Source organism: Perca fluviatilis, chromosome 19, assembly GCF_010015445.1.
Source record: "Perca fluviatilis chromosome 19, GENO_Pfluv_1.0, whole genome shotgun sequence".
Classification (NCBI taxonomy): Eukaryota; Metazoa; Chordata; class Actinopteri; order Perciformes; family Percidae; genus Perca; species Perca fluviatilis.
In genome coordinates, this window is record NC_053130.1 from 8917419 (window position 1) to 8929624 (window position 12206).

The 12206-nt window shown below is 41.2% G+C and overlaps 1 protein-coding gene across 3 annotated transcripts; it reads left to right on the plus strand.

Annotated features, from left to right (window-relative positions):
* The first annotated feature begins 6 nt into the window (after positions 1 to 6).
* On the plus strand, positions 7 to 10072 carry aftphb (aftiphilin b). 3 transcript variants are annotated; one of them, XM_039784351.1, is made up of 10 exons: positions 9 to 200; positions 1666 to 3224; positions 3494 to 3690; positions 3846 to 3972; positions 4231 to 4287; positions 4411 to 4533; positions 5128 to 5188; positions 8988 to 9086; positions 9288 to 9411; positions 9608 to 10071. In XM_039784351.1, the coding sequence occupies exons 2-10, from the start codon at positions 1701 to 1703 to the stop codon at positions 9741 to 9743; spliced, it is 2448 nt and encodes an 815-aa protein (XP_039640285.1). In that variant the 5' UTR covers positions 9 to 200; positions 1666 to 1700; the 3' UTR covers positions 9744 to 10071. The 3 variants fall into 3 exon arrangements, with proteins under 3 accessions (XP_039640287.1, XP_039640285.1, XP_039640286.1); XM_039784352.1 differs by having other exon boundaries at positions 10 to 170; XM_039784353.1 differs by lacking the exon at positions 4231 to 4287 and having other exon boundaries at positions 7 to 200; positions 9608 to 10072.
* The last annotated feature ends 2134 nt before the right edge of the window (positions 10073 to 12206 follow it).

Below are 12206 nucleotides of genomic sequence, written 5' to 3' on the forward strand. Positions count from 1 at the left end.
ATCTATGGTGGGCGGGGCTAAGTTCGGCCGGCATCCAGGCTAAGTAATTACAGCGCCTTGAAACGGAACATAGTGAGAGGTCTTTACTTCTTCCATATCCCCGTTAATACTTAGGGAGAATGGTGACAGAGGATGGAGAGACAAGCTGCGGCACAAGAAATAGACAAGAGGTGACGAGAAGGCAAAGTGAATGAGTGTTGGTAAATAAAAAGCTGGCACTTTGTATTCTTAGCTAACGTTAGCTGTTAGCCACGTTTAAATAGCACGTCAACGTTTGCTTTTGACGGATAGCTAGCATTAGATACCGGGCTACACTAGCTAGCTGGTGGTAATGTAACGTTAACGTTAAGCTGGCTGGAGAAAATGGCAGGACATCAGTGGTTGTTTCTGCTTTCCCGACTATATCACAAAGCCAAATAAATACCTTAATCTGTTGTGTAATAATACTTTTTAGGGATGTTTCAGTCATTATTAGCTGTTACTGCATTAGCTGTTACAACAACAGCTAATGCAGTTCTTGTGTGTTTAACTGTTGAAGGTTTAATACAGGTAACGTTACTAATCCATGATCCTGAAGTGGCTGCAGGTCTGAACTGTTCATCCTAGGAGCACAAAGCTGCGGATAATGTTCCAGTATCAGCTTACTGCCTGCGGCCAGCACTGGCCACTTTTTCCACTCCAGGATCAGCACCCGAAGTGGAGTCAGAAAGCTGGCAATATCTCAAAAACATTGTCAACATTTGACAGTGTTTTAAGAGACACAGAAAGAGCACGTTCGAACATCTGAGCGCAATAGATTTACAAATAAAGTGCAGATTTTTTTAAGCTTCTACTTTGCGGAACAATCATGTTTGAAGGTTCCTCTATGTTAACGGTCTGCTGAATGTCTGAACTGAACCGATACCTCTAACGTGAGTGCCTCACATATAAATCAGTACAAATAACTGATACGTTCGTGCATTTCAAGTATTGTCTCTGATGCGTGGGGGTTTGACATTTTGAATTATGATAATAATTAAGACCATCAAAACCAACATTACAAAGTGCTTCTCATTAAAGAGGAATGGAAACAGCAAACCTGAATGATACATACATAATAACATGCATGATAGTATATACAAAAAATAATAATAACGAAGCAGTGGACCCAATACATTAATACCTTAAAAGTAATAAGTAAGATCCCAAAGCCAAAACAAATAGGCAACTAATGTAAGGGTGCTTAAACTATCAATGTGCAATATGATGTCAATTTTTATTGCATTTTGCACCAGGGTCCGAGAGGACTGAAATTTCATTTGTGCCGTATGTCATGCATGTATAGCACATCTGACAATAAAGCTGACTTGACTTGAATTGAGGTGGTCTTGAGGGTCTGTGCAGGCAAGGGGATGAGCTGCTTACACTCAGTCTGCATGCATGGCAAGGAGATGCCACTCTCACCATTGCACAACTGCTCTAAAAGAAAGGCCAAAAGACAAGGCTGCAGCACAGACAACACCACCATACCTTAACTTTCATAGTTGGCTCAATCCATCAGTCTCGGAAAATATCGGCAATCTTGTGCTGAGCAATTGCCGTCAACACACTGAAACAATGTTGTCTGATTCTCAGGAAGCTGTTTTTCATGATGCTCTCCTGCTCTTTTCACTTTCCCTCTCCCAGGTGCATGAGGCCTTCAGGTGCTGCTAGGAGAACCCATGGAGCCGGACATCATACCCTTGCACCCCTCCTCCCCCCCTCCACTGGATGATGATGATGGCGATGGGGATGCGGGGTCAGAGGAGGACGAATTTGGGGATTTTGGGGGGTTCTCTGTCGAGGTGTCCTGCTCGCCTCTTGGCTTTATTGATTCTACAGATTCGCCATCCAGCCTCAGACAGCCTTCTACCACCACAAAGCCAGCCACACATCAACCCAACTGTAGCTTGAATAACCCAGTTGAACAGTCCCAACCCACATCCACTGTGGACTCGGGGTCCGGCAGGGGCAACATTTACGTGGAAGGTCAGGATTGTAATGCAGAATCATGTGTGCACCTCACAAATGGTTACTCTGAAAGAGACCACAACTCTGGGACCCACATAGCGTCTGCAGTGGGTGCATGCTCTCCCATGGAAGAAACAGGGTTTGCTGATTTTACTGTGTTTACAGAGCAGGCAGCACATCCCTGGTGCTGTGGCTTCTCTCCCATAGGCAGCAAAGAGCAATGGGATAGCAGAGGGGATGGGACAAACTCTTCCAACAGCTTGGGTGAACAAATCTGTTATCCAGGACAGGAGGTTGTTATGGACTCTGAGCCCAGATCCCAATGTGCATGCAAGGCAAAAGAAAACGTTTGCACTAAGGTCAAGCACTGTGAGAAAAGAGATGCAGCACTCGTGCAACCATCTCAGGACCACCATCAGCCTCAGGAAGCTGCAGCAGCAGCTTTGGATTTTCCACCCGAAGAACCTCATTATGGGGAGGAGGAGTTAGGCAAGCCTGGAGACGGCCAGAGGGAAGAGAGGCATAGTTTTAATTCTTTACAAACCACAGGGGTGCAGGAGGATGGAGTGTCAGACGAAGATGGAGAAGATCGGGCAAAGAGCACTTCTACTGTACCCCAAACATTTAGCGTGTATGAGTCTGCTTCAGAGGACCTGGCGTCCTTCTCTGATGATTTGTCATTTGAGGGTCCTTCTGCGGACTTGGAACCAAATGTTTCATCTCTTGTTTCACCAGAGGATCAGACTGACTGGGACCAGACTGATGATGATGATGAGGAAGAAGAACTGGGAAATTACACTGACAGCATGGCAAATCTCAGACAGTCTAAGGCAGAGGAGGGTTTTCATTATTGCAACCCATCTGCGACTCAGGAACCTTCTGCTACCTCCAACCAGTCACAACCTGGAACACATACAGAAGACGAATTTGCAGACTTTGTAGACTGTAGTTTTCAGCATCACAGGGACCAAGGGCGTGTGCAAAGTGCAGACGCAGTGGTGCAGAGTCTAGGAAAGCTCCCACCGAGTGACAGCTTTGCTGATTTCTGCTCAGCGCCCACACTGGAGGATGGAGAGGGGTCGTGGGCGGAGTTCAAGGACCAGAGGGCTCAGGAGGAGGGAAAAACTTGGACGCAGTTCAGAGAGCCAGTCAGCAGCCTGCAGACTGATGGGGACACTGAGGAGGAGCAGGACAGGGCAGGGCAATATGGGGTTTCCAGGAGGAACAGCTGTCAGGTGGGAGACATTTCCCTAAAAAACGGCGTTATTGTTGTTGCTCTTTATGATGTTAATTAAGAGAATACTTTTTTATTGGCCAGAAGTTGTTTTCAGCAAATGTATTTTCTTATTTATCACTAGCTGGACAGACTTTTTAAGTGCTTCACAGGCAATTCAAAAATATATTTTATAGACCGTAAAAGCTTAATGTCAAAGGAAAGTTTATCACATATTTTGAACATTTGATTCAAAAAAGAAAAAGCCTCTCCCTTTTTTTTTCTGGCTAGGTGTCTCTGTCCTGCCGTGTCCAGCAGCTTCTCCTGGCCAGTTTTCCAGAGGTAGAGGTCCCAGCGGTGGAAGGTGGGGAGGAGGGGCTCAGCCTCGGTGCTCTGCTTCACGCCGGACACCTCCCTGAGAGTGAGGAAGAGGAGGAGGAGGAGGAGGAGGAGGAGGAGATACCCGAACTCTGTCCCAGATCTCAGTGGTGAGGACTCCCTGCCGATGATGGTGGATATGTTGACAGTCTGTGACGTTTTCAGGATGCTGCAGTTTTCCCTTTCTCCCTTTTTTAAACAAAAATAAATATTGTCTTATGTCTACACCAAAGTGCTGCTTTTTCATTTTCTTACCCTTTCTCAGGATTCGGCGCAGGGTGTGGTGGCCAGACCAGGACCTCCACGATGCAGTCGGCCTCCAGTTTCAGTGGGGAGGTTCCCACGCAAATAGGACTCTGCTCAGGTGCCTTGGTGTGGAGACGAGGAACGTTGTGAGTTTGGCAAAACGTAACAAATACTGTTTATCTGTGATCCAAACCGTATCCTCACCAGTAACTGAATAAACACGCTAATACTACAACATCAAAGGGCAATGTCCCCCATAGTGCGTTTCAGGCCAGGTCAATGACTCACAGTGTCTTATGTATATATAAAAATATAGAAATTCAGTATAGTTACAAGCTGTTACACTCCTATTTCATTCATTCAGTTTAATGCTGTTTTCCTTGTATGTCTTTACCTTGTGAAAGGTGTTCATTGGCATGAAGAAGCAGCCAGTGGCTGTGCCTGCTTTTGCATCCAGCCTGGTGAGCAGCATTGTAATGGTGTAAGAGCAGCGGTGTCAGTGGTCATTACCATTGACAGTCCATGTTTCTTACCTTGTTTTCTTTCTTTTTTTTCATTTCCATCCCATTTTTACCACCCATCAGGGAATGCTAGAGCCCACCAAAGACTCTGTGCCAGCTGTCTGTTCTCCAGGACACACAGCAGTCACAACACTAGCACCTCCAGGGCCCCGGCACACACCGGACCCCTCAACAGATTCAATGCCGGTAAATTTGTCTTTTTGATTTGAGTTGATTTACTGCAGCTGTATTAAAGCTACAGTGCGTAGTTTCTGTCGCCCCCATGAGGAATTCTAAGTAATGACAACAAAACTGTCTGCGTGTCCACTTGGTACAAGCCTTCTGTGATCGCGCACAGCCCCCACCCCTCCTCCACGCAGTTGCTGGTAGCCAAGGAGGACACGGATGATTAAAAAAAACATGATTGACTCTTCAGAAGAGGAAATCATCTTCACTCGAGTTTCTGCGCGGGAAAGTCGCCAGACGCCCCAATCTTCTGAACATAGCCATACTGAGAAATCCAGAGAGAGTTATGTGGAGCTGATAGTCTTAATTAGCTTTGTAGCAACTCATTTGGCAACGGCTTGAATGTAACGGACGTTCATTAATATCCAAAAGTTACACACTAAAGTTTAAAAGAGCAAGAGACTAGATGACGATACATGCAACTGCTACGTGGGAAACAGCCACCACTAGATATTACTAAAGACATGCATTTTACTGCTCACACCATTAACCTTGCTCCACTGTTGCATTCTGATAAGTGACAGTTTTAAATGCCGTTTACTTTTCTCTGTGTAGGAGGCGCTCCCTTCCAGCCATCTGGACTGGAGCAGCCGTGGCCTTAGCAGCTCTCAGGACGGTACGTCCCCTCGTCGAGCCCCTCACTTCTGGGGCTGGAAGTAGACTACAGTATCAGCCGCCTCCTGCGTGGCTAAGCCTAAACCTTTGACTTTCCTCTGGGCTCCTCTGGACTCCTCCTCACTTCCTCCAGGGCATGTTCTGCTTCTTTTCATTTCCGCTGTGTTTCCCCTTTATTCACTCAGCAGTATTGGGTGACCACAACATTTTTGTGATTTGAATGAATTTCCACTTATGAATAACACAGATAGACCCAGTGTTCAAAAATCACGTTTTTGTCATTTATAATTTGTCCAAACTTGAAAACTAACTGTTTTTAACTGTCTGTTGGAGTATGTAACATCCAACAGACCCAAAACTGGGACTCAAGTAAAATAGATGTGAAACCAAACATAAGAATGAGCCATCAGTCACAATTGTTCCAGAACAGTTACAGGGGAAACACTGTACTGGCTGCCCTTTTCTCCCTCCCTTCAACTACTCTAATTTGTCATCTTCAGCTGCTGCCACCTTTTACAAAGAATTTATCAGTCTCAGTTGTTATGGGGAAACCGGGTATGGTAAAAGGCTACTGAAAACTAAAGTGAAGTCTACTGAAACAAGCTGTGCATTACTGTTATTGTACTTGATGATTCTGAAGTTGTTGTTTTTTAAACTACAACACAAAACATATGAGGGTAATATGCTAAATTAATGTCACATTTGCAGAGAACACATGGAACATGGTCATAATGTGTACCATGTTGATTTACCAGATGGGTCTGTTCTAAGGATTAATTCCATGTATTGGTGGCCACTGTGGGTTCAACTAACTCTTCCAGTATTAATACTGTGGTTTATCTTTTGACCAGTGCTCTAAGCACGTTAGACTTAGCCTATAAATCTGACCGCATCATCCAATATTTGGCTTTATTTGACACTGAAGTGTCTTTAGTTTTTTAATGGAAACTATTTATGTGTTCATATTAGCTTGTAAAGTGTTTCTGTTAGAACCCTTTTGGTGGAGAAATCGATCAAAAAATGTTTAAAAAAAAAGAAAACAACACAGGTATTAGAGTCATTATTTGCTCAGGAACAAATGTGATTTAATAAGAATCCGATTTAGTACGGTCGTGTTTAGATCAGTATTTACCATAGACTGTATATTAATGGACAGAGCATGTGTGACGTCACCCATTGGTTTGTGGAGATCTGCTATGAGTCGTCGAGTTTGCCGTCACGGGGCCCAGCCATCCTGGTTGCGGATGTGACGATTTTAGACGTGAGGGAGGAGTGAGGGAGGAGCTGCTTACACTCTACGTTACGTTACACACTTTCACTGGCAATCACATCATAGCCACGCCCTAAAACACCCCCTGCTTTATTGCCGATTTTAAAATCAACGAGACTATAATTAAAAAAATCTACATCATTCTGTGTTGCAGAAGACTTAAAACTAGCGATTGAGACCATGAACTCATTATGAAAATGTTTACTGAGGTAATAAATCAAGTGAGAAGTGGATCACTTTCTCATAGACTTCTACACAAACCAACCTCCTTTTGCAACCGCACGTGTCGCCCCCTGCTGGAATTCAGATAGAATGCAGGTTAAAGGAACTTCCGCATTTGCAGCTCTTCGCCGAGTAACAGTCTATGGTATTTACACAGAAAGGATGTGTTTCTAATTCCTCGTAAAACTTCCAAAAATGTTATGTCGCAACGATTATGTTATGAGTGAAATGGCTGTATACAGGGAGTGTTCTCTGGTATATTAAATATAATTCATGGAGGCGATAAAGCTTCATATATGGATTCGTCAGTTAATGACAAATGACTGAGGAGCCTAGCTTGCGTTCGGTGTCCTAGTGAATTTTTATAGGAAGTGTTTAAAGTTTGAATTTCAGGACAGTGATAGACAACAATCTTTGTTACACAACCCGTTTTGCTGCTGCGTGTTTCTTAAGTGGGTAAACACAAAAGTATAAAGAAAGAAGACGTATAAAGAAAGGCTTTGTTGCATAACCATTGCTCATAAACATAAGTGACTAACTTAAAGAGGCAAAAAAAAATCAAGGAGTGGTAAAAGTCACTCTTTTTCTATACGCTGTAGGAACTGTTTGCTTGACTTGTCAGCTCCATATTTGGTGTTCCACTGTTGATTCGTCAACATGCTGACATGTTTGATTTTCAGCTCTGGTCTGCAGCATGCAAGCTGTCAGAGCTGATAAACATATTTCATTCATTTTACCAGTAATTTCCTAGAAGACACTGAGTTGAGATCACAGACAACGTTTATATGGGTTAAAAAATGGGCTTTTTGCCCATTCTGTTTTCGTGTTTGACAAGATTGTTTCTGACAAAGGTGCAGTGATCAGATGTCACTTGTAATGGTATAGTATGGACAGCAGAGGGCACTGTATTCTCTGTAGGTGGTGCTGAGCGCAGCAAAGAGGTCAAAACACACTTACTGTATTCACTGTACGAACAAATCCAAAGAATTTAAGTCATTTAAAGTCAAACAATCAACCATGTATACAATAGGATACACACTTCATATATTTAGAAATATTTGTTTGCAGTCTTATATATATTTCTTAATTTCCATATTTTTTCATGTGGTTGGTTATATGAAATCTGTCTTTGGGGTTTTGATTTATTCTGTGATTAGGTTAAATGTGTGGGAGATTATTGTCATAATAGAATAACTACTGCTGTCACTTTATGCTGCGTTTATTGCTTGTTCCTTTTTTTTTTTTCACTCCCTGTGCACTGGCGCATAATACTTTATGCTGAATAGGATAAAGGAGTGTTTATTTCCAAAGCACTTCAGTTTTAAAAAAACAAACAAATATTAAGTGAGATCTACTCAGTATTTCATTACCAATCAAAAGTGTTGCTACAACTGAAGTCACAGTATTTCATAATTGAGTTGTGCCTTTATGCCAGCAATAGTTTTTTTTAAAAGTACTTGGACTTTGGACCTACTTTGTTGAGACTTTTTTTTTTTTTATTATTATTTCATCAGATTTACTGCTCAAATCCAGATTTAATGCACTGCAATAATGACTTGTAGGAAATCCTTGTAAATACTGAAATAAATCAGTCGATCCTTTGTGCTTGGTTTCGCTTCTCTTCCCCTCAGCCTTCCTCTCTTGTTGGAGGCTGTGTCCATTTTTTTTCCTGTGGTTGAATGCAAAGTTGGGAGTAGTCAAACAGCTACGCAGCTTGCCGGGATATAGTGTCAGGCAAAGGATGTCAAACTGTTTACAAGTCCACGCTTTTAAAGGTGATATCATTTTCTAGAGTCTAGGCTAGACAGCAAGCATTGTTATTACAGCAAAATACTAGATCATTGAAAAACGTTGAGCAATACAGTATAAAAAATATTTTAGCATCTTAACAGATTAAAAGGTTTTTCAGATAACTGCAACCCTTCTGTTACCTGTTAGTCTAAAATCAGACTCAAGTGTCTGATTTTTATGTTTGCATATAATCAAGGTAAAAGTCATAATTAAGAACTGACTTCAGCAGCTCTTTGTACCACTTGTCACCTGAGCGATGTGATTTCCGTGTGAAGACGGTTTCAGTGACCTAGTTGCTGGGGGTGGCTTGGATACTTCATAGTGATGGGGTCTCTGAATGATGACAGAACAGCTTTGCATTGCTTTGTTTGCTGTGTCAGCCACTCTCTCACTCTCTTCCCACTGTCTCAGTAAAAGAAGCAATCATAGCTCTCCTTTTATGAATAAGAACTCAAGCTACCCCATCCTTCCTCACCCTGCAACAATCCTCACCCGCTGTCTCCCCTTGTCAGCACAGGCTGCTCTTCATTCAACCTGGATTATTTTGGTCCTGAGGAGGAGGAGCGCAGATCCTACTGCAGCAGCAGCAGCAGCCGTAGCAACAGTCCTCCTGCAGGTCAGCGTGTGAAACTGCAGAAATGTAGATTTTATTGTCATTCATTCAAGGTTTATGGTTAAAGAAACAGCCATAAGAAAAAACAAATCAAGCAAGCCAGTGTACAGTACTGTTGCTAGATTTAGCTCGTGCTGTGGGTGTGTAAGTCCTCTTGACGCTCACTGAGTTTTATGCGTTTGTTACGCACACTCGCATGAAAAGGAGTTGACCGTGAGCTGTACGAGTTGACCATCAGCAAACTGGAAACCGCCGCTAGAAGTAGCCACATGGAAGACACCTTGAATCGCCTTATGTCCACTGCAGAGAAAACCAGCACTTCAGTCCGGTCAGCTCAGTTGCACTTTTGCATATTTTAATTCTTTTTTAATCCTTTTCAAGCATTCATTAAATTAAAACAAAGATCTAAATCATTCACAAGCTTCTCTTAATGTGTTAATAATGCAACATCTCCCTGTCGTTAATGTCTTTAAATAGTGTTTGTGTGTGTGTGTGTGTGTGTGTGTGTGTGTGTTCTTCATCAGGAAACCTCAGCAGAATGAGGAGCTGAGTGCAGAGGCTGGCAGGCTGATCTCTGGACTGCCTAACCTGTCCTTCATGCAGGCCAAGGTCCTCATGTTCCCAAGCATCCTCCTACCCAAAACCTGCTGTTCTCCATAACAGTGACGTGTGATCTCCACACACGTTCAACCCTAACGTACTGTACGGCTCAAATGTGACCTGTTTTGACATTTGACAGCAGTAAAAACATCTTAAATACTATTCTTTTAGCCTAAACTTTTATGACTTTTCCCAAAGTGCACAAAAATGAAAATATTGAAAACTGTTACACTTGTATACAGGTGTTACAAATACTATAAAAGTAGATTATAAAAAAATAGACTATAAAGCTACCTGAGCTGCCATTTCAGTGACTGAGGTAGTAGGAAGTATTCAGATCTAGGGCTGCACGATATGAGGAAAATATCTAATTGCGATTATTTTGACTGCTATTGTGATTGCAATTTGATTCACGATATTGAAGAGAATGATCATGTTCGTATCATTATTCTCATTTTCATTGACTAATATTAAATCTTAAAAACTTAAAATGATTATAGTGTGATTTTTGCGAGGATCTGTACCAAACAAAGATGTTTTTCTTTAGTCTGTAGGATAGGATTTGTAGGCCGATACGTCTCTGCAGCACAACAATACTTCATTCAGAATGGTTTGACACATATTTTGCCTTTAACAAATATTGTGCCCCCTCCCTCCCCCCCCCCTGCGATTTGGATATTGCACTAGTCCATATTGCGATTAATTGTGCAGCCCTATTCATATCCTTTACTTAAGTAAAAGTACTAATACCACACTGTAAATAGACTCTGTTACAAATAAAAATCCTGCAATGAAAATGTTAACTTAAGTAAAAGTATGTATGATCATCAGGAAAATGTACTTAAAGTATTAAAAGTAAAAGTACTCCGTGCAGAAAAATCCTCACATTTTAGAAACTGGACACGATCAAAGCAGCTCTGTCAATCAACTAATAAGTATTTAATGGTCTAATCATGTCAGCTGGACTTGTAGGCCGTTATATTGTTGAGTAGTTTAATTTATAATAAAACATTGTATTTTATAAACTACATGTGTTTTAATTTCTAAAGTAACTAAAGCTGTTAGATTAATGTAATGGAGTAAAGTGTACAGTAGTTCCCTCTGAAATGTAGTGGAGTAGAAGTAGAAAGTAGCATGAAAAGATAAGACTTAAGTAAAGTACAAGTACCTCAAATCTGTACTTAAGTACAATACTTGAGTAAATTAACTTAGTTTACATTCCACCACTGGTTGGTGGCAGCGAGACTGTCCAAAAGGTCATCGACCTGGTCTTCCAAGATGAGCAAGCAGACAGTGATTTGGGTTAACCCTAACCCAGTGAGGAGGACAGCGTTTGATGCTTGTTATGGTTATAAATAATGATAGAACAATCCCCAGAATGCTCTTGCCATTTTCACTTTCAATTAAATATTATCTAAATCATTAAGGCTCTTATGTTTTCATGTCTAAGGTAAAATATGACATGATATTGTGTGATTGTAGAGGTTTTTTCTCCATAAACGAGTGGTGTTGAACCTAAAAGATACGCTCTCTGAAACATTAATTAAGGATTAAGCACCTGTGGTTCAAAATTTTGTGTAGACCATAGACTGTTGATATTAACAGTCTATGGTATAGACACTTATGAGTGTTCTTGGGCCTACCGTGCAGGTATACAATATGAACAGTACGTAAGGGTTAACACACTGTATTTTATTTTGACTCAATCAATACATATCTTTTGTTGCATGTAATTTATTACTGTGTTTTTGGTGTGTCACTGTTGGCTATGTGATGTTTTAAGTTGATTGTGAAGGGCTTATAAAGAAACAGGAGGCATTGTGGACTCTAACAGTGAGTTCATCGTTGTGCTTGCTTGGCTATCTTCAGTCTTTAGCCTAAAAATTCAGTTCTGTCAGTCGAGAGGCAGAATCCCCCCACATGTATCAGTTCATGCATTCATTTCAGTGTACAATAATCTGCAATGTGGAAAAAAAAAAACCAGGTCTGCAGTTTTAATCGTGTTAAGTATTACTCTTCTTAAAGTCGTGTGTTGTGGTTTATTTTGATAAATTATAAACGTCATCTTATTTTTTTAATGGTAAATTATTATAGACAAATGTTATAACATACTTAAGTGATATGGGAGAAAGAATGTACTTTCTGCATGGTTTGATAAGACCTGAGGAAGTAAAGTGGCCTTCATGAAGATGCGAGAAAGAATATTTTTCTTTCATTGAAAATGTTCAACGGTTGACATTTCTTCTCATTTTATCTTATGGTTGTCGATTGTTCTCTTGTAAAGCTGGTCATTTGGCTTTTGATTCACGTTTTAACCTGCTTTCTTCCTCACAACAATCAATAGTGTTCCACAACCTGTGTAAGCAAAAATAAAAAATAAAACAACTGAACTGCTTCAGGATGCCTCTTACATTTACTCTTCTTTATCATGTCAGTTATGATATTTCATCCCTACAACTCAATTATTCCAGCAGCAACACACATCTGTCTACAGTTTACATGCCTTAATACTGTATATCTTAT